Raw genomic sequence first — 23,066 nt, 5'->3', positions numbered from 1 at the left:
GCTTAATCCGTCCGTCGGAGACGCCGTTCGCGCGGAATCGATATCCATCCGCGTCGATAATTTTCGTGTAACCGTTGCCCGATGATACGGAAAGAACGGACGGGAGAGAAAGGCAACGGACCGAGTCCGGGCTCTCGGGCTCTCGGGCCGGGTTTCGGCTCGCTTGGACGGCTGCCATCCTACCGAAATCGGGAACTCTTGATCTATCGCGTTTCCCCTTTTGTTCGATAATGACGAAACGTAGGCTATACTTGTTTCGGCTTGCACGATTTGCGTTTGTGCGGTCTGTGCGGTTTTTGACCGCCATTTTCGCCATTCGTTGCGCTCTCTTTGTGCTTAATATGCCGGAATTCGCGCCGCTTCCACCCACGGGGCTACGTTGCATCTAATTTATATTTTCTGACAACATTTTTCAACGAGCGAAAACTATTTGGATAATAGGACAGTGATTTTTTTCTTGATGTTTATCTTGACATTTTCGGTAGAGTAAATCTTTTTGAATGTCATTTGCGTAATGATTTGAGCTCCTTCCATGATTCGATAAATTGCACAACAAATAGCGTGATCAGAAATAGTGTCCACCGCTTATCAAAATTAAAAGAGCACAGAAACTCGGCTATTTCCTAGGAAAATACCTCCCCAACTCGGATAATTGCGAAGCAAATAAGCAGAAATAGGTCAGTGTTTAAACTGCAGCCTTTACCTCGCTATCTGATCGCTAAATTGAATAGCACGATCTCCTTTTCACCATCGATGCTCCTAATAAAGAATGAAAAAATTTGCTATAACACACAGCGATGTTGCTCGTTCGAAATGACGCGTTCCCCGTACAAACACAGCTGACCTGCAGAATTAAGTGCACTGTTCAAACTGTGCAAGTAACATTAATAACGAAAATTGTTGTTTAAACTAAGCAAACGACGAGCGGACTGGCTCGGTACGCAAACAGGGCGGTCGGCTGTCGTGTCCGGTGCGAGCCGGACGATCTCAAATCACACGAATGGTAGATTCGCACGAATATTCGTGCGATATTGTACGTATATGTATTCAGCTGATCCGCGACGGAGCGATTCCTTTTCATTCATCATCGTTCGCTTCCGTACGAATATATTAGCCGGTTGCAATTCTTTGGTGCCGCGCGACTAATCATTTCTTATCGCTCCTTCGCGTCGTTGTTCGCCGTGTTTTTACACGCCACGGTCATTTATCGAGGTTGTCGTGCGGCTCTCTGCGGCTGCGGCCGCGGCCGCAGGCGTTCGCAGCCCGACGCGAACCCGTGGCTCTTTCGACGAGGTCCCCGGCAAATTAGCAAAAACGGACCCCAGGTTGAATAAAATTTGTTATTCAGCTCGTTAAATTTTCCTTTAGAATTTCACGCGACGCGAGCCACCGGTCAATATACCGGGTGGCTGGTAAAGAACATGCTTCCCGACCCTTCGCAATCCACAATGTTTCCTTTCTTGTATTTCAGGTTGTAACGTCGAACAACTCAGTTACAGCTTCATCCCTGTTATACATATAACATTATTATTAGAGAGCGGATTTTATGCATTTATAATTTAATTTAAAACAGTGAAAACATTAGAATAATTCAAAAATACTGTTATATCGTTTTCAACCTGTTAAACGTATGGAGAAAGAAAATGAATTTTTATTTCACTCCAGTTTGTTGCAATTTAGATGAAAAATTTTTATTTTGCCTAAAGATCCGCTGTCTAATTATTATAGACTGTACATCAGTTTGAGGCACAAAGCATACCAGCTTCGGTATTTGTCAATGTAGTATGGATTATAAAATAAGACTGGTTTCTGTGCTTGAAAATGCTTTGGAAATTATAAAAAATTTTATGATAAAGACAATGAAATACCGGTCATATCGGTAGAAGTCGTGGCGCAGACTGTAGGTGCCCTCCTTCAGCTGGGGCACTCCGTGTAACAGGGAGATTTGAATTGCGGGAAAAATTCGTTAATAACTCCGGTCGTAAAAGCGAAGAGTTTCGCGGAGCGGACGACTCGAACGGCATCCCGAAGGAACAGGCGCGGATATCGATTGCAGGTTTCCGGGAGAATTATGTTAGACGGGGAAAGTGGCCGGAAGCGTCCGGCTTGAGAAGCCTGGAGGGTCGAAGTTAGCCGGCACACGAGTTTCCGGGCGTCGCGTAACGCTGACACGTCCTCTCTCTCTGCCTTTTTCAGGTGAAGGGCTTTCAGCTGGAATACCTCGCCAAAGTACCTGAAGTGAAGGATACGGTTCACAAGCACTCGCTGCTTCATCACCTTTGCCACATGGTGATGGAGAAGTTTCCGGATTCTACGGATCTCTATTCGGAGGTGAGTGCCGCCGCTTTACTTCCGGATAAAACTTTAGTCTCACACCCCTGGTACCTCCTTCCCTTTTGCTCTTCCCAGACTGCGGGGGACGGGGCATTTCCAATCGCCGCAAGACGGAATAACCGGGGCTACATTTGCAAAATCGCGACCAGAAGTTCCTGTCTCTCTCTCTGTCCCCGGACAACTTCTTGCGAAAACTGTGTGAAACGGTGCTCCGTGGAATTGTGCACGCCGCGCGATCCGCTAACACCGAAACCCGTTTAATTGGTGGTCGCTGCGGAATACACGCGCGAATCGTTTTCAATTTGTTGCTGCTAAAGGGGCTGCAACTGTTTAAACATTTCCGTTTCGCAGCATTTCGTTGTTACTCCCCTTTGTGCTTTGGATTAAAAATTGATTATACCTATCTCGGCCATCGCGCACACGTGAAATTTTAAGCTCGATTATTCCGTTAAAACAACATGTTCCTTTATAACGAAATTCGAGGAACAAAGAAAGTACATCATTATAAACGAACGTTGATAGAAGCAAAATTAAAACATGCAGGTTTTGTATGTGGCAACAAGTGTGGCGTATTCGAATATGTAATCATATTTTGTTAAATGTTGTTGAATGAATAAACATTGAATAATCGTTATTAAAGAATAAACATTATAATCGGTGTCGCACAAACTGGACTCCACTGTAGCACAATAATAATCCTGGTCTCATTTTAAAGCTTCAGACTTCTTCTATTCCTGCTATCATTCATTTTTGCCAAAAATGCCAGGTGGAAAACCGAAGACGTTTCTCTCGAAAATGCGACCGATTAGAACGTCTCTAGAAATATTGAAAAATTGTTTCGGCGAATGGATCTTAGCCGATTGTTTCGCAGAGATTATTTTGTAACCGTGATCGATGCGAATGTTTAGATCGGAGCGGTGACGCGGGCCTCGAAGATCGATTTCGACGAGCTGGCGTCCAACATCGGCAAACTGGAGAGCGAGTGCAAGGCATCCTGGGACCACCTGAAGCTGATCGCAAAACACGACGGCTCCACCATGATGAAAGTCAAGTAAGTACCTGTCGGAAACGTGTTTCCGATCCGCGTGGACTGCGTCGCTCGGTTTTTCGATTACCGGCCGGACACCTACGGCTTCGAGTTCCCTCTTTCTTGCGAACTTCCTGCCGCGAAATTCGAAAGAGATCCGAGAAACGTTCGATAAACTCGCGACAGACTTTTTCCCCCACGAACGAGACTGGCACCGCTCCAAATGGCGCCACCATTAATTACTGGAAGCGTATTTCTTCCTTCCTTGGTCCGACTTCCTGCCCGCTCCCTTTAACTCCTTTTTTTTACCTCATCCTTTTTCTATTTCACCTTATCCTGTTCGTACTTCGAGTTTCGCGGTGGATCTACGGAGCTCTTATCTGTTCATACTGGTCCTCCTCCCCAGGCGTTATCTATGTAAGTCAGCTACGTATATCGAACGCTATTTCGTCTCTTCTTTTTATCTCTTTCTCTCGGCTGCAATTGTTAAACTCGCGGTCCTAAAAACTCCTTATTGAATTCTGCTAAAGGTACGCCTTAGTAATGTCCTTTTTTCTTACTCACACAGAATTTTATTTTACTTAAGGATGTTCTGGAGGTATATAAAAACGTTACAAAATTTATGAAAATTTGACAAGATATAATTCTTACTAAATTAATGCAATTACCAAAGTGCCAACATATTCATTGCCAATATATTGATGGATATCGAATTTCTTGTACTTTTGTCTCCCATCGTACCTTCAGAACATCCTTAATACTTTGTACTGATTAATTTCACATTAAACACACCGTTTTGAGGTGGTAATTAAAAGTGACGCTACAGATGTACATTAACACTCGGAGACGGTTAAAGATGCTCGAATTATATCACAGACCATCGAGGAAAAAGAAATTCTGAAAAATTCTGTCAATATTTAACGAAGACGTCGCGTTTAAATTTAAGTTTGCTTTCCTGCTTCCGTGTTGTATCAAAACACATTTAATATCTTTTCGTTTGCATTCGCGAGTTGAATTTTAATTGCTTGTTTAAACTGCGCGTAAAACATGTAAACCACATCCTGGTGTTAATCTAAATGATAATCCAATCAAGCTGGATTTAGCCAGAATCAGATTTCAGAGCGCAAGCTGCTCGATCGGATGTCCATAAATTGGGAACATCGCTTTTGCGGAACTACTTGGTCGGTCGTGTACAAGAATATATTTAGATCGATCGGTAAACAGATGAAATCCAGAGGAAATGAACAGAGTTCACGGATTTATAGAAATGAAGCAATTTACGTGTATCAACTGCGATACAGCAGAACGTGAAGTTTGTTTTCCAATATTTTTCTGTATTGCGTAGTGATCATCGAGTGTATTTGATTTCGTTGCAACTCGTCATCGAATCGCGCTGATGAATCTACATATCATGCATCTAAAATTGTTTGAGTCACGTGTACTTTCCGGATTATTTTTATCAATACATTACAAAAAATGTTTTCAATGATATAGCAGAGACGAGTGTCCTCATTTTTTCCACTTTACATGAAACATTCTTGTGACGTCCACGGAATGGTCCGATTATGAACTTCCGAATTTGTTTCAAGCTTTATAATCTTCACAATTATGTCTTCTTACGGAGATAATAATATTTTAGAAAGCATTGGAAAACAGACATTACATTCGGAGAACATTTCCGCGGCGCGTTGAAATGCTTTTTCGCGTACATCTTCCGGTCGATTCCGATAACCATGAAAACAATCATCGAAATCATCTACCCGCCGATCGCTCTCGCCCAGAATGCTCCGCGGTACCTATTGTACGAGGCGGACAACGGAAGAAATGGATTTTCAATCGGCAATTAGTCCGAATGTTCTCGGTATTGTTCCCGGCAGCTCTTGGCCATCGTTAAGGTCGCCCGTTTACGAGCCCCTTTGTTCCCGGAGCATGCGTTAGGACGCGTTTAATCGTATTTACAGTTCGCCGTGAACGGGGGAACAATAGTGGTGCCGGGGACCTGACAAATCTCGTACTTAATTGCGACGTCGCCGAGGGTTGGGCGGTGTGGAGGGGGGGTCGTGGAAGAGACAGGGTGGGGCATAAGTAGCAGTTGCTCGAATAACGCTTCATACTCCTGCCGAGGGCTGATGCACAGGTAAAGGCTGCTAATACGGAACACATGATTCCCACAGACACAAGGAAATTTGTTTCATTAAGGGGATTTCTTCTCATTTCTCAGTAGTCAAAAGTGCTAAATGAAGGATCAATCTGGGCCGCAGTCGGCCTCAAAACCCTTTACGAGGCGTGATTTGCATTATTAGGCAGCATGTAGCTGTCGCAGCTTTATGAAAATACACTCCTCAAAAGAATTAAGGGATCACCTCTGCGAACCCGAAAAATTGCTACTAGTTTACAAGATCATAACGCCGGCCAAAATTACTGTATCGATATCGTTAAACAATGGTTTGAAAGCGTGAAATGTCTAGTTTCGGATGCTCTGTTTCAAATTGTTCCTATGTTGGTTTTTTACAAAGTTGTAGCCAGATAAAGACAACATTGACGGTTAACAAAAATTTAGTGCAACTTTGGAACATCACACGGGGAGAAACAAATTTTTTTGATAAATCGCGTTAATATAATTTGGAAGGGCTGTCTTTCCTGTGTAAAACGTGTGGTTGTTGATTATTGTGCGATTTTTTTAATTAGAATTATTCAACATTGAAGTAAATATTGGCTTTTTAACTTTAACTGGCTCCAGAAAGCGAAAAAATTATTTTGGCCGGAGTTATGATCATATAAACTAGTGGAAATTTTTCGGGTACGCAGAGATGATCCCTTAATTGTTTTAAGGAGTGTAGTTACGCGCGTAGCTTTAAAAATCACGCCTAGTAAACGTAAAATTAAACGTAAACGTAAAAGATTGATCTTTTATCTAGCTTTCGACTATACTGAAGACTCCCATCTTTGCATTATCGAGAAATGAGAACTACCCCCTTCACCCACTGCACTGCAACTTATTCATAAAGCAGTTGCTGTCGATCAAAATCAATATTCCTTTTGAGAAATGATTTTTGTAGAACTTCATTTAATAAAAATTGTTATTTCCTGTAACGAAGAAAGATTAGTCAATTTTAGGATAGCGTTTTACTGTTATAGTTTCGTAAAAAAGAAATCGAACAGCAACGCAGAAAGCACTTTAAAGTTTGAAGCCTCAACGTGCACGATTCATCGTGCATTTTCTTCCAGAATGATTTCTCATGATACAGCAGATAGAAAACTGAGGACACGAGTTTTCCTGAAAACTCTACAAACTGAAACGTTGCTGAAAGCACTGGAAACATTTTCTCGCGTTTGAATCTGCCATAAATTTGAAGATTGAAGTTTCCCCTTTACAACGATCCCCTAAAACTTGATGCACGATCTTTTTACTCAGCGTCGAGTAAAAAGTATACCGCCACCTTGTCGGCATAGTATAAGATACGCCACGAGGTTTTGTACGCGAGCCTGTTCCTTATTTATTTTTCGAACAACGGTTTATGAAACCATAGACTGCAAGCTTCAACGTGAACGCAAGTTTACTGCTGTGCCATTCCTTTTTACGAAACCGTACCGGTTTGAATATTGACAATTTGTCAAAAGGAAACTGTATTTCGTTGAACGGCTCTTTAATATCGCCGTGCCTCTCGCGTGTCCATGCTAATTAACTGTAACGGGGCGTCCTAAATGCCGGTCGGGTTAATTCGTTTTTGTCTCGGCGCTCGTTTCGTCCTCGATCGTCTTCCTGGACACCCGTATACTCGCAGCAGCCGGCTGTCCAAACTAATGGGGATTTTTCCGTGCAAAAAATTCGCCACGGCTGATTGACCGCGTCTTCATTTTATAATTACTCGTTAGCCGAGCGCGATGTTTTACGACGAGTATTTTGAGCCGTGTTTTAAGGATACGCGTGTGCACATCGGCCGAAGAAGGGTTTACGGCGAGGGGCCATTTACTCGCTGACCGGACGATGCTGACAAAAAATCATGCTTCCGTGTAGCGCCTATTTTTGACCAGTAGAAATACTATTTATGAAGAATGTATTATACCGAAACACGAAATGTAGCAGAATCAATTTTGGTGTCATAAAAGGAAGTATGTAGCAATAGTTTTAATCCGAGCCTTTAATTCGAGCCCCCAAACGTTCGAAAATTCCGGTATAGAAATGTGATTAGGTCATAAATGCATGAAGATCCACATTCTGGTGCTCAGAAATCGAGCTAAAATTCGATATCCCCGAACAAAACGTCCACCGTTCGCGAAGCCGCCGAAAGAAATGCAAAGGTCTCCGTGCATACGTGTGTGTACTCGAAACAAACAATTGTCGTGATGTTTCCGAACGCCGCGTTCCCTTTCCATGTAAAACGGGGACGCTGAAAGAATCGGGACAAACGAAGCTTGAATTTTAAACGGTGCGCGCACGCGTGCGTGGAAAAAAGGGACGAACACCCGAGCACAAAACGTTCGAAAAACAGAAAAGAACGGAAAAAAAATAGGAGGTATCACCGAATGGCACAGTTTGTTAGCAGGATTTATTTCATTTTTTTTTTTGTCGGAAAGACAAAAAACAATGGTTTTAACGGTGCGGCGGGGTTCTGGACGTTACCTCTATCACTCTGTGTTCCTCTCTCTCTCTGTTCATTCAGAATGTCGGACTTCCTGGCGGACTGCGCGGAGAGGATAATCGTGCTGGGTATCGTGCACAGGCGGATCATAAATCGATTCCATAAATTCATCCTCTGGCTGGGCACCCCGTTGCACAGGGTGCAGGACACCAAGCCGAACGAGTTCTGCCGTATCGTGTCCGAATTCGCGTTGGAGTACAGAACCACCCGTGAACGGGTGATACAGCAGCTCGAGAAAAAAGCCAATCACCGTGAAAGAAATAAGACCAGGGGGAAGATGATCACAGAGGTGAGTTACAAGACCGGGTCTCATATTTTTCTTCGGTCCCGTGGTCGCTGAAAATCTTTCGAAGCCACCGGCCCTGGCCTCCGCTCTCATCAAATACAGTTATCGGAGCGTGAAGGGCATTATGGTGCTGCTTCTCCTTTCCCCCTCCCCTTGTTCATCTCTCGTTACCCTCTATCTCTCTTTCTCTTTCTCCCGAAGTTTCTCCCTCCCCGCCCACCGTAGAACCTCTCTGTCCCAGCTCCTCACCCTCCGGCTAGAGGAATAAATTGCTTTTTTGCCGCGGGGAGAATCAATTTCTTTTCTTGCCTACCGTTGCATTAATATCCCGCTTGTCTCCGTTTTCATTTCTGCAATATCGTCGAATACGCGGTCACATCTGTGAACCCGATGTCTCCTCTGATCATTACAGGTTGGCAAGTTCAGGACGAAAGAGGATCGCGCGGACGCCGAGCTCAGGCAACTGCTCGGAAGCGATATCTCCGACGTCGAGAGTATTCACGGTACTCTGCCTTGGAGGAGACAGAGGAAAGATGGTGAGTACCCTCTGTTCTACTATTTCTTTCTTTTTCTTTTTTCGCGGTGTCCTGTGCCCTCTTCCGCCGCCTTTTGTTTTCTCATGACCACCGCGCTGCGCAGACAATGGCGAACCTTGCGGGACAAACGTACTTACAAAAATCAACCGTTCCGATAAGGGACGTCGCTGCACTCCGGATCTTTCTCCGTCGTACAGTCAACCCTCTTTACCCACCACGATTTATTTCACGGGTACAGTGATTACTAAAAAATACTTAAGGACATCAATGCATTAGTTTCAGCTTAATAGGGTGATTAAAAGAAGAATGCAATTTTTATTTGACCCCTGTGTCCTGCAATCAGTGCAAACATTTGTTATTTTTCAAAAAATTAATATCTACACTCTCTTAACCCACCACGCTTTATTTCACGGGGACAGTGATTACTAAAAAATATTGATGGACATCAATGCATTAGTTTCAGCTTAATAGGGTGATTAAAAGAAGAATGCAATTTTTATTTGACCCCTGTGTCCTGCAATCAGTGCGAACATTTGTTATTTTTCAAAAAATTAGTATCTGGACACTCTTCACACTTAAATAATTCTTTTAGAATCGAACGAAACGACGCGAGTTCTCTTACAGATACAAAACTGATCAAATTTCTTTTTAACAGTTGAAATATCTTTTATAAAATGTTAATGAAGTGATATTATGTATTACTAAACGTTTCGCTCGTCAAAGCAGCCACTTATTTGTTTTATTAATATTTTATGTAGTTTCGACATTATTGATACATATTTTTCTTGTAATATACTTCTCAGTTGTTCCGTAGGAGCTCGCATAAATTTCTTTTTTATTTCGGACAATGGTTCCCAATTTCTCGATCCAATTCATACCACAGATGCTGTATCGGATTCATTTTTAACTATACATAAAAGACGCCCGAGGAATAAGACTCGGAGTCCACTAAAAATTGCTGTACCATTATTCACAATATTGTTTAGATTATTAATATATTGGTATCTAATCAATTATTACTCGTGTAAGCATTGTATATGAGGTATTATATAAATTTCATATCCATAAAATTAAAAAAATCATATATTAGATTGCATAATTTCGTGCCCGAATTGAAAATAAAATTCAATGGTTAAATTTTAAAGAACACAGGTTTATTAATCAATTATTCTACAATTAGAAAAGAATTATGACAACACATATAATACAATGGAACTAGCTGGGAAGAAATGTTCAATTTTCAAGTTTAAATAGCTCCCCCACTGCAAAGGTAGTGTATAAAACTATTATAAAAGGCAACGTACAAGCGGGAAAATAATAGTCTGCGAACACATAAGAAGACATTAGTAAAAATTGGTAATGGAGAAGATTTGAACGAATGCACCTCCATGAAGCCGGTCTCGAAATGCGATCGAAAACGGTGCCTCTTTCCTCCATTCGATCCTCGTCGATCCATCCCTCGATGTTTCCACCATCGTTGTTATACATATTAAACGAAAATAATCGGCAACCCGAATACCGGTCGGTCCTAGCGTCGGGACGCAATTTGCAACATAAATCCTTTTTCCGCGGGCCGCGTTCACTGATCGTGGCATTCTAATATCCTGTTCTCGACAAGTTTCATATTTCTACGTTACGCGACGTCTGGCTTCGCGAAACGCAGTGGGAACACAGAACAAACGCGAGGCAATAAAACGCAATAATACCGACGCCCGATCGAAGGACAGAGATTTCCCCTTTTTTTTTTAACCGTCGTATCCTTCGTCAGAGAGAACATTTTCTCCCCATTAATTCCCCGAAACATGATAGCCACATTCTTCGTATCCTCGTGACCAACTTGCATGAAGTTGTACTGTGGTGTATGAACTTGTCAAAGAGAACATCGTTAGATATTGTTGTATTATTCTGAAATTATTAAAATAATTAGCAATCGTACATGATGCAGTACAATGAACTTGGACAATTTTTATTTTGTATTAGGTCGTTCGGAAAGTCGTTTCGCTTTGTTAACCTACGATTACAACATAAATCAATTTTACGTATAACAAAACGTTTTCCATATTTTAAGGCCGTTCATTACGACCAGACATGTTGGGACAGCCCAGTGTAATTTCAATAAAATATTCGCGCGGTTCTTTCCGCAAAGATTAAAGTTCGCATCTCGCGTCACGGTGTTTCCGAGATATACCGCGACCGAGAAAGGGATTTTTAGTAGCGCGAGCTCCGCAGGGCTAAAAGGGTGAGCCTCCAAGAAGTACCCCCACCCCCGAAGATAAGAACAAAGTGCGAAAATTTCTCCTCGTTCCCGTAATGTTCTAGCCGGTGGCGGTGCGAGATAAATGCCCTCCTTAAGCAAACGCTCTCGAGCCAAGAGAGATACTGGGGATAGGGCGGACTCATTTGACGGCGTTACCGGAAAATGAAAAGTAACGACATCGAGATTTCGGGAGACATCGGTGACCCCGTTCCCTCCGCTCGCTCGCTCGCGGGAAACACGGAGATCGAGTTTACCGGTCGAGTTTAGTACACCCCCAATACCCTCGGGCCGAGAATGGTTCTCTTTTTCGTGGCTCTCCGTTACCACGATTCTTTTTCTCGATTTTTCTTTGCTCGCGGCTCGCCCTCATATAATTTGATTCTTCAAGATGTTGCGGACTTTATCGTTTATTGGTGTACAGCGTGTTCTTCGATCGGGTGACCTGCTTTCCGAGCTACAGCTGCTCGCAAAAGTATTTTGAAAGGAGTTTTAGATAAAAATATCTTTCAATATATTCTCTCGTACCACATTGTTTTGACTCGAATTGCTGTAAGAACTTATTTCGATGAATATCATGTTTGAAAGTCTTTGATCCATGCCAAAGATTTTTTTAATGGATCTTCCAACTGCCATAGCAATTTCAATCGTGAACCAACAACAATAACGAGAATAATCCCCAGTAATCTAATGAATCATTTGTTTTAGGATTATTGTATCCAAAAAGATTTTTAAACTGCCCAACTACTATATTCGTAGGAAGAAGCAAATCGATCTTGCTAATAATCAGATATACACTAACGAGCATAACAGATTCAACACACTTTAAATCAGAATAACTTTTTTATGAATGGACCAAACAACTTCAATTTCTCTGTAAGGCTAGAATAATTAGTTTATTAAATGACGTCTAAAAAATACTTTGAAAAAGTGCATTTAGTCGGAATTGCGAAAGAAATAGTAAAAATCGATTTTTACTACTTTTTTAGCTGGGCCAATAACGAAAATTTAAAAGATGTGTTTGGTCAAGTAGTATAAATGATATACGCTCTGAAAATTTCACTGAAATTGGTTAAATGGCTTACGAATTATAAACGATCACAAGTCGTAATTTATAGTGTACCATAAAATGGCAAGTTTTACAATTCCGAATTTTTCCGCAATTTTTTTTCAAAATATTTTTAGACGTCATTTACTAAACTAATTCTTCTAGCCTTACAGAGAAGTTGAAGTCGTTTGGTCCATCCATAAAAAAGTTATATTCTGATTTAATGTGTGTTGAATCAGTTATGCTCGTGAGTGTATGAAACGTCAACAATTTCACTAATTTAACAGTGTATTCTAATTAAAATGTATGTGTGCAGGAAGGGAAATAAGAATTAATGAACATTTATGAAGCAGTTTCATTACTAGTGCATGTTCTACGAAATTTTTATTCGAACCTTCGCACTTTTTCTCGTAAAATCCTCTTAATTTTACAAAGTATTGTGAGTACAGTTACCAAAACAAATAATAACAACGCGCGCGTTAGGCGACTCTCTTTCAATTCCCGGCAAGAAACGACCACCGCATTATCCTGGAAGCTAATGTTCCCGCATACTTCCATTAAGCTACAGAATCACGAGCGTCGCAAAACCAGGCCTCTCCTGTGAATTATGGAACGACTTGTAGAAACAGCGGAATCGCGAGTGTCGCGGACGAATCGAAAAACATTGTTCCCATTCGTTACACCGGAGAAGAGTGAGAGGGAGAGAGAGAGAGAGAGGAGAAGGTGCAATCTCAGCGGACCTATCCCGGCAAGACACCGTCCCGACGTTATCGCGGCACGCTCTGCCATAACTTCTGACATTTCATCGTCGGAATTAGCCATCAACGGGCGCCAGGCGATGATCGCTGGAAAACGCCGGACAATGCTGGAAACTGATAGCGTAGAGGTCACGCGAGATTGCTTCGGATTATGGTTGCGAAGGGGCTGGCGAATTTTTATCTTTTCGGGTTCGAATAGGGCAGACCGGCTGCTTCAAAATGATTACGGACGATGAACTTGCAAACAATTTACAGCTGTTAAAAAAAGACTACTTGAACTTGATGCACGATTTTTGTTCTGAAAAAATTTTTCCTATGTTTTTAGAAATGTTTTCGCTCGTAGCAGTTTCAACATTCTCAAGAGAAAACGTTCCTCATTTTTCCACCCACTGTATCAGTCGAAAACTTGGTAGAAGAAAAACCGCAAATTTTTCCAAATTCCGAAATTTTCATTTCGAACTTTGTTTTGAATACATTCTCGTACGAATTTGTGAACTTTAGAGTGCTTAAATTGAAGCTGGAAGATAGCACTTTATAATAGAATCGATTACAACTGCCTAGACAGGAAACATACATTTTTATTTCGCATCTTCGAAACGAATTCCAAACTCCAAATTCAAAGCTACAATTATTTGGCATCTTCTCCGGAAGCAGCTTACATTCTGGACCCACCGAATGTGATCCCGCTGCAAAATGTCCGTCGCAAACGTGGCAGTTTTTAGCGTGACGGTGGTCCAAAGTCGAATTGTTACTCGGGTCTCCGGTACGAGAAGGTAAGGGGTCAAAACCGCCTAGCGCCACCCCCTTTACGGCTCGTAAAGTTGCGCTGGTCTTGTGCATTACCGTCGCTGCAGCCGTCGTAACTTTTCCACCCCTTTTATTCCTATGTACGCTCCCCTATAAAATACCTAAACGGTCCGCCTAAGTCGTGGGAATGGAGGCGGGAGAACCGTCAGAGCGACCACCCCTGCTCACCGTTTCCTGCACCTGGTAAAACGGTGCGGATTCCGCGGAGCGTTTCGGTGTCGCGAGGATCACGATTTGTCGCGGCGGATTCCCCACGAACCCGGGATTCTTTCCGCCCTTTATTGCATTCATATCCGTGACCACCCGCGGGAGGTTTGTATCCGCCGCCGAGAGTGGCCCCCAGTAAAATGTCGGACGGCCGCCGTCGACCGGTTTTCCGGCCAGGACCTCGCGCGTTCGAAACCCGTTCCCAGGATCAGTCCGAAGGATTTAGAGCGTTTTAATGAAACGCTCGCCCGGTTCGGCAAATATTACCGGAGATAGGTCGGGAATAAAGTGGCCGGATTTTAATTCGCGGGGACGTGACCCGGGGACTTTTTATTTCAGTCCTGGCGCACGCCGGATGGCAGGACTGTATTTTTAAAAGCTTTCTACCCGGCGAACCTGGGGATATCGCCGAGGATTTTCGAACTCTCGTAAGAAGATAGTCGCTGCGGAAATACATCTGAAATACTCGTAATTGTTTCGACGAGAGTATTGTCATGCTAAATATACAGTAAGGAGCATAACTGATTCCACACATTTTAAATAAAAATAACTTTTATATGAACGGATCAAACGATTTGAATTTCTCTGTGGGGCTAGAAGAATTAGGTTAGTAAATGATGTGTAAAATATATGTTGAACAAATGCATTTGGACGGAATTGCGAAAGAAAATAGTAAAAATTGGTTTTTACTACTTTCTCAGCTGGCTCAATAACGAAAATTTACAAAATGTGTTTGGTAATGTAGTATAAATGATATACGCTCTGAAAATTTCATTGAAATTGGTTAATTGGTTTAAAGTGGTAAATCTTGAAAATCTGACAAAATTGCAATTTTTACCAATTTTCGGGGAGCGTATATAATGTATACAAGTTGACCAAACACATCTTTTAAATTTTCGTTATGGGCCCAGCTAAAAAAGTAGTATGTAAACATCAATTTTCTGCTTCTGTAAGAAAACTCGGAAGGTAAACAAATTGAAGGCGGTGTAAACGAACGTGATGCCGTTAAAAATTATTATTGGACTTCCTCAAAAATAAGTGGACACAGTGAATATATCTGAATTCAGTATAAATTCATTCGTTAATTATTACATAGTGCAGATTACGCTAACAATAAGCTATCCTGCGAGCAGCGTTGTTACTAGACTGTGGGCTTTATGATGAAAATTCATTATGAAAATCGGAAGGGAAAATTAGAAACAATTGTTGGTATTTATAACAGCTCCCCCGGGATACCAGGGATTTCGAGAGGAGGATTGTTGGCCTTCTTATCTTTTTAAAAGATAATCGCAGTGGAAATATCTGAAATATACATAATTTTTTCTTTGAATATTATGATGCGAGTTTCTCTCAGTTTCCTTTTTTAACTCTGCAGTGTTAAGCTATCCTGCGAATAACGTCATTACTGGGATTTTATGCATTTGTGAGAAAAATCGGGAGGTGAAATATGAAAGTAACATGAAAGAACGATTTAAAAAATTTAACAATGTTGATATATTGCACAGTATAATCGAATTATTTTTATTTAAAGTGATACATAGTGTTGAATCGATCAGTTAAAAAATTTGAGAACAACGAAAGACTAATTGTCTAGGATGTGATGTTGCTTTTTATTATTGGAAATATCGCAGTCATATTTTGAAAAAAAGAACAGAGTAGAAATTTTAATTGAACAAAATTACTCAATTGATTTATTTTAGTCGAAATTCAAAGATTTTCAGGCTCGTTTGTGTAACAGAATGGAACAGGATGCGTTACATAATTTATTGTTACGAACGAATTATTTATAATTAATATTACGAACAGACTGCGAATATTTGTACCAAATTATATATTACACATATGAATGCGAGAAATACGAGGTACTGTGAAATGTGAGCTGTGTATAATTGAATTCAATATTGTTTGGGTATTCTCTGTTGTTTCCATGTTAAAATAGCGGAATCATTAATGGAATATGTAATCTTCTGTTTGGGTTGGGTCTTCGTCACGCTCGGAGTTTCACTTTGCAAAAACATCCTGATATATTGAGAAAGATGTCAGTTGATGGAAGAATGTTAAAAGAGGTGTGAAGTTTAAAAATATTCTACTATAACTGTGGAGACGTTATTAAAAGAGACCATGATAAGTTACCAAAATGACAACCAAAGATTCTATAACTGCTCCTTTTATTTCAGTTCTTCGTAACTGTCGCTTTTGTGACGGCCGTTCATAACCGGTTCAGTTGGGACCGAAATACATTTTCATAACTTTACCAGTTGGGACCGAAATATTCTTTCCATGTCCAATGAACTTTTTGGGATTGAAAAGAGAAGTTCAAACTATTTAACACTACTTTAAAACCTACTGAGCAAACGTAACTGCCTTATAAAAATGACAAAAATGAATTTATTTAGATTTTACGCAACTTTAATTCACTCAATTCAATCTGGTTCTTTAAAAAAGCAAATTGCATAACTATGACGGGTGGCCTACGGCAATTGTTTCTGGTTACATCTACGTCACCAGTGCAGTCACAGAAAAATGTCAAAGGAGAAAAATGAATGGCGCAAAGAGTACTGCATCCGCGGGACCATGTTTTTATTTTTAAATGCAGTGGTGTGTGTACATTCAACAATCGAACTCTTTTGTTGGATTTTTCTCGTTACGCTACGTAAAAAAATATTGTTGTACAATGGTCAAAAAATTATTTCTCCTTTGACATCATCCTGGAACTGACAACTGTATACTACATATAAAGGAAGCTTATTTAACGCAATATCGAGCATGCACGTTGCGAAAGCAACTTTTGCCTAATATTTTTCCCCGAATGGAACAATTTCAGTGTACGGTAGCGTACAGTCACTATTTTTGCGGAGCTCGCGAGACTTCTCGGCGTAGAACGGACTAACTTCCGTTTTCCGATGCCGGTGAATCGATGAAATCGGAAATCTCGTCAAGGTGACGGGCGGCCCTCCATGAATACGCGAACTCAATTTACACATTCATGCGATCGCTTGGTATTTGAAACGCGTCGGGCATCAAGCCGTTCGAGAAGCCGGCTTCGGCCACGGAAATAAAATTGGTGTCATTTAACGTGCCGAGCGGTTTCCGGCTGCGAATACCAGACCGGAAAGCCTCGGTGCCCGGCGATATTCAGGACTAACTAGGTTGACCGCATCGAGAAACTTCGCTCTTTCTTTTTCCTCGTTCATGGAAATTCCGTCGGTTTCTCCCTGGCGCGGCACAGTGGCTCCTCGTCGTCCTCATCCTCCGCGTCCAACCCCCGCGCCTTAAACCGCCCCTTTTCGCCGTTCTTCGTGCGGCCCTTCCAGTACGTGTTCGTATCGGATTTACACAGCCAGTGAGACCGCCGATGGAGGCTTCTTTCAGACGAGTTTCAAAGAACCTCTCAAAGAACTCCCCGTGCTTTTGACGGTTTCGAAGTTTCTACCCCGCGGACCGACGGACGAGAAAGACTCTTCCGTGAAGAGTTAGCCCGAGAGCTGCTGCGAAAGAAGAATGGCCCCGCGCAAGCCTCCGCACCCTGATCCAACCGAAGCCTCTTCCAAGCCCGGACGAACATGTATCTTGGGAATTGTTCAAGATAAAACGGATATTTCGCGGACGACGTTGCACCGTTTAATGCGCCTTCACCCCCCACGAATTTGCGTTTCTCTCTTTCCGCCCTCAAAAAGAATATCCTGCAAATGTTGTCTACGTTCAAAGGAAGTGGTGGTTATGTGGCCCTCAGTTTTATACTTCTTCCTAAAATCTGATTCACAACCTAAATCCTAAAACAAACTTGTAGCTAGGTTACACGTGATAAAAAACGAAAGTAAAAAAATGAATAATAAGTCATTTTCGGACCGCTTGTGATAGTAAAATAGATAGTCCTGCAGATAGGACTACAGATAGATAGGTCCTACAGATAGTCCTGAAAATTTGTGATTGTGAATTTTTAATAGCTATGAAAATACTTGTAAGATTTAAAACGAAAAACGTGGGGCGCAAGAAGATAATACATAGTAAGCAGTGTAGAGAGTAGCTGCTGTTGAGAAAAACGTGTAACGGTTAAATTTATTAATAATTTATATCTCCTAAACGCATAGGCTTTTTTAAAAATGTTTCTTGAATATTGCATTGTCATCCTGTTCTGAGCTATGTTTAAAATTTCAAGTCTCTAGCTCATCGGGAAGTTAATTTAAAATCAATTGCAAAATTTGTACCGAACAAACAAACAAACGGACAAGAAAGCGAGCTAATAAAAACGTGGTAATAAAAATCTGCAGTCATGAATACTGTCTACTGGTAACACATACTGCTAATGCTAACACATGCCGCGATTATAATTATCATATTCATCTTTTCTGACACGCTCGAAATTCTCGTTCCAGGACGCACATCGCTGGGCCCGCTGCTCCGCGACGAGAACACCAATGGTAATCTGACAGACGGCGACGACGAGCTGCTGGAATCGTTGGTGAAGACCGCGACGAAGACACCGGCGACGAGGACGACACCCAGGGAGCGCAAGAGGACCAGACACGCCGATCGTAAGTCTTGTAAGTGTGATCCCCGCACCCTGCACTTGGCTTCCTCTCTTCCGCGTTAATCGGCTTCTGCCTGCTCGTACAGTGTAGATCACTGTAGAGGGTCGATCACGAGATCGGCCCGATGCCAGTGTACTTCCGGCATCTACCGGCGACGTATTTATGGACCGAAATTGCCGAGACATCGCCCGTTATTCGACTCCCTGGTGTCGTGGACCATTCACTGTTACCTTATTCGATTAACAACAGAATTACGGTAACGCTTGATCTACCGCAAGCCTGTTAATAGACTTATCAATATTTGTGCCGTACCAAAAGGAACCTCAGAAATCTTCTTTTACATAATAATATTATATCAAATCAATTTATTAGACTACGTTGAAGATGCTGTTGCTTTGGAAGAAACAATTAAAAAGTGCTTCGAAAAATTATTAAAAATAGCTACTTACTAACAGGCTTATGAATACTTTTGCCGTAAAAAGGGGAACCTTAAAAATCGCTTTTAATTAATGATATCAAATCAGTTTATTAGATTACATCGGAGGTGCTGTGGCTGTGAAAGTATAAGTAAAAAAATCTCATTCAAAAATTGATGGAAAAAGGCATTTGAGAACCTTATCTGAGCAAGTCGCGTCTCATCGTATTTCACTTACAATGAATATTATTTCCAAAGCTAAAGATTGAATAATAATAGATTCTAATGAATTTCATGGTCACATGAACGTTTCCATCAATACAATTCAATTCATTATTATCAAAGAATTACTTCAAAAATTGGAATATGTACACATTTTAATCAGACATTTCAGACATCGTCAGACATGAATATTTATTTGAATCATTTCCTCGCGATTCATTTACAGAATGAATATTTCATCCTTGGTCTTCTCACCTAAAATCAGGCGATTTCGGTTTGCGCCAACATTCCATATGTTAAATAGGTCATGTTAGCAGGTAGATGATCGGTGTTATTACAATGCGCAGGTATGAATTATTCATGCGCATTACTGGTATTGATTTTATCGAAAACAATTATACAGCCGTCATTATGATGTTAATTTGAACAACAAGTGAATTTAATCGTTCCCATGGAATAAAACAAAACCGTGGTTCGAACGAAACTCCGCGAAATTCCTGATTCACTTCGTTAGTCGGAATTATGAAACATTTTCCGTTTTTCCGGAGGCGAGTGATTAATCTTTTAAGAATTCATTAGACAAGCTCCGAGGGACGACACACCCTCTATTGCCGGCAACAAGAAACGCGGACTTAAAAACCGCGTTAAAATTAATTTCAATATAACCCGGGAGAACGGAGAGGCGCCCTTTCGGATGCAAATGCTTACGCGTTTTCACCTGTATCCTTAGGGGAAAATGTTCCCATTAAAGCCGCTTCCTTTCCTAGCCGTGTTTGCACGCCGGAACGATTTGATAGCGTGTAATTATCGGCGATTTTCGCCGGTCGTTTCGGTGATTTGTTTGCCGAAACGATCTCGGCGAAACCGCGCCCCGTTCAAATTCATTTAAAAACGCTTCCACCTCGGAGCTCGTTTAAGTCCAGCTAATTTACTCGAAGACAATTCGCACTTGCATTCGATCTGAACAATTATTATCAATAGCCTGCGGATTTTATGCATTTATGACGGAAATGAGTAGGTGCAATCTAAAACAGCAGAAACAGTAGACTAATCTAGTGCTACTGTTATATTATTTTCAATCGATTAAACGTTTTAAGAAAGAAATTACATTTTTATCTCAGCCCAGTTTGTTGCTAGTTATGTAGAAAGTTTTTATTTTGCATGAAGATCCGCAGTCTAATTATCAATTATCGATTGATGGTGGATTTTCATTTATAGCTCACAAAAGTCTCCAATGCTTTAAATATTGTAAGCAAAATCAATATTATCTTATCATTTTGGTACTGAAATCATTTTGCACAAATATTCATAACTGGATTACAGATTTTATACATTTACGATAAAATTGGTGAGCGTAAAGAATTTCAGAGTTCAATGCATTTGTTAATAACACATTTGGAAATGTTGGTACAAAATATTCATCTCCTGAAGGTGAGAAAGAAAAGAAAAAGATTTACGCTTTTCAACACTATCCAATGTCTGACCACAATGTGCTTACTCTACTGAACCTCCTGGCCGATTTATGATGTACTATGTTCCACTTGTTACGACTACTATAACGGCAAATTGTTCAAAACAATAATTGTTTAACATGTGGATAATATAAAAAATAGAATATAATAACAGAAAAGACGAACACACAAGAGATAGATTGGCAGGATTCGATTAAAAGATTAAAAATCAGGGCCTATAGAAGTCTGTGTTCTCTGTAGATTCTGCTCGTGTAAAAATAGCAGAGCGTAATTTAACTTCGTTCAACAGTGAATGGTTCGCTCGGCGCCGCTACGAAGTCGATTTCTTGTTTTGCTGCTATTGTACGCAGCTCGGTCGCATTTTAACAAGGAAATATCTCATACGCCTGCAAATGGAGTCCTCGAGTAAATTTGCGTTGTCGCTTGAAACGGTCGGTCCATAAATAGAGACTGGTGACGCGGCGATCGATAAGCGGAAGTTTGGAGCCAAAATTCTGAACGCCAGTGATCGAGGTCGACGCGCGTTGCGTGCTGCGCCTTCGGTCTTCTTTGAACTTTTCTCGAGCACCTTATTAGCACCATTCTTCCTCCATCTCTCCTCTCATACTCAAAATTGTATATACATTTTTGTCTTCCAAACACGATTCTAATCCTTCTATTGGCAAAGCCAGTCCTGACATTTTCTTCGATTTTTTTTTACATTGGTCTCTTACACAAGAAAGTTGATAAGAAAGTGATGGTGATTAATTCTAGACACGGCACCTCATTAGGCTAATTTTTCTTATTCGTACCCGGCTCATAAGATAATGATTATTTCCTGTTTATCTTGTTTACTATTATCGTTAGATTCGAGCAGCCGCGAAAGTTTTTTTTAAGTAGATTGCAGAATTTTTTTTTAACACGATTAAAAAGCAGAAGGTGCAGTTTCGATTTTAACTTAAAAAAAAGTTCGTTATATTTTTCATTTAATGCAGTTACATTAACCCTTATCCGTTCTACATCCGTTCCACAGTTAAATTAACGAAAAACGCTATAGATAGATGTACAATTAAATATGAAAATTCCTTCTTCGAAAATGAAATACATTCAGACATTCAGGGTTTAATATACATTATCAGAAACTGTGGAGAATGTTTCGAATTGACACAAGGAATGCGTGAGGGTTAATACAGTTTCACTTTACTTGGAATTTAATGTATTTTAATTTTCATTAATTAAAGGGGCGCTAACGTCGAAAAGAAAATTTTGTGCGCGGTCTATTTATAACTATCAACGTGATCCTTCAACGTCCTCGTCGGATTGACGTTACTTTCGCATAACCTGCGGCAAGAATAAATAAATTGTCCGGGGAATATCAAAGTTCCAGGGCGATGCGTCATGTAGGTCGCGACGCTTTCAGAACTTTTTCAGGCAACATCTGCGATGCCCGTTTTCCTTCTCTCTCTTTTTTTTCTAACGACCTTTTTCACGGGAAAGAGGCTCTACAGTTTAACGAAAGTCGCATTTGCATTTTATATTGCGGCCATTCATTTTTCGATGCCGCTCGGGTGTTTTCAAGGCTCCCAATTTTCGTCAGTCGTGAAAACCTCTATTTTTACGCCGAGCCTGAAAGCGTTTCGTTGCAGAATCTTGAACAAAAAAAGGAAATATTTATTCTCGAAGCCGACGACTTTTTCAATAGACATTTAGCCGTGGGTGACGGAGAACATTGAAAACGTCCACTCTTCTAAGCGTGGCTTTTTTCAACGCAATCGATCGGGCATTAGCAATGATTGAAAATTTAATGACGAGGAATGAAATGGTTCGTGCGGCTTGGATAAAAGCGTGTGATCCTTTTTGCTCGCTAGCACGATTCCCGCGGAACTCGCGCTTTGACGAATTCAAAACAGAAGAATCTGTTTTTTTTAGCCTTTGCGCTGTGCCGTATGTTCCTCTCTTGTTTTGTCACAGTTGGGAAAAAGCTCTCTCTGTGAAAAAGCCGATGATTTTGGTCTGAAACTGCTAAATTACAGGAGCGAATTAATTCGATTAATGGCTCTCTACAATGGCTCTCTTTGCAATTTCAGTGACTGTGAAATCAAAAACTTGTTTTGTAGTTCTGGTGTTAATTCAAAGGATACAAAAATATCAATCAAGTACAAGTCAACATTCCATCAATTCGATTAACGCAACATTCCTCCAGACAGGGGCACCACTGGTAATCCCTTAATAGAGAAATGAGCCAGCACAAAGGAAGACAAAAGAGCGTCCGGTTCTTGATTCTAGCTGCTTCAGAAGCGCGCAAGTTTGATCGAAATCGGCTTTGTTTGTGAATCGGACGCTCATCCCCGAGAATTACACCGTTCCCCGCGAAGCTCGGTTCGCGATCCGCCGGATGTGTGTGTATTCCCGTCGGAACTTTTTGTGCCGTCTATCTCTCTGGCAGACGTAATCCTTGATGCAGCCGCCCGTATCTATTCGTAATCTACTGGTCGAGAGCGATCGACCGTGTCTGCGCCGCGATATTCACATATGACAAGCTCGTT

General features: G+C 41.1%; 1 protein-coding gene across 6 annotated transcripts in view; it reads left to right on the top strand.

Annotated features, from left to right (window-relative positions):
• Fhos (Formin homology 2 domain containing) overlaps positions 1-23,066 on the top strand; it is a 304,700-nt gene that overhangs the window by 266,842 nt on the left and 14,792 nt on the right. For 4 of the 6 annotated variants that reach the window (XR_013009741.1, XR_013009743.1, XM_076431634.1 and 1 more), the window contains 5 exons: positions 2,197-2,331; positions 3,243-3,385; positions 8,026-8,293; positions 8,703-8,826; positions 18,277-18,435. Coding sequence is in view for 4 of the 6 variants with exons in the window: in XM_076431634.1 (XP_076287749.1) it covers positions 2,197-2,331; positions 3,243-3,385; positions 8,026-8,293; positions 8,703-8,826; positions 18,277-18,435 (829 nt within the window). In the remaining 2 variants the exon portion in view is untranslated. Of the gene's footprint in view, positions 1-2,196; positions 2,332-3,242; positions 3,386-8,025; positions 8,294-8,702; positions 8,827-18,276; positions 18,445-23,066 lie in introns of all 6 variants that reach the window. The other 2 variants (XM_076431633.1, XM_076431638.1) reach the window with 1 other exon arrangement.

This window comes from Lasioglossum baleicum, chromosome 10 (assembly GCF_051020765.1).
Source record: "Lasioglossum baleicum chromosome 10, iyLasBale1, whole genome shotgun sequence".
NCBI classification, from domain to species: domain Eukaryota; kingdom Metazoa; phylum Arthropoda; class Insecta; order Hymenoptera; family Halictidae; genus Lasioglossum; species Lasioglossum baleicum.
Note: the sequence above shows the minus strand (reverse complement) of the source record. Positions and strands in the feature narration are given on the sequence as shown.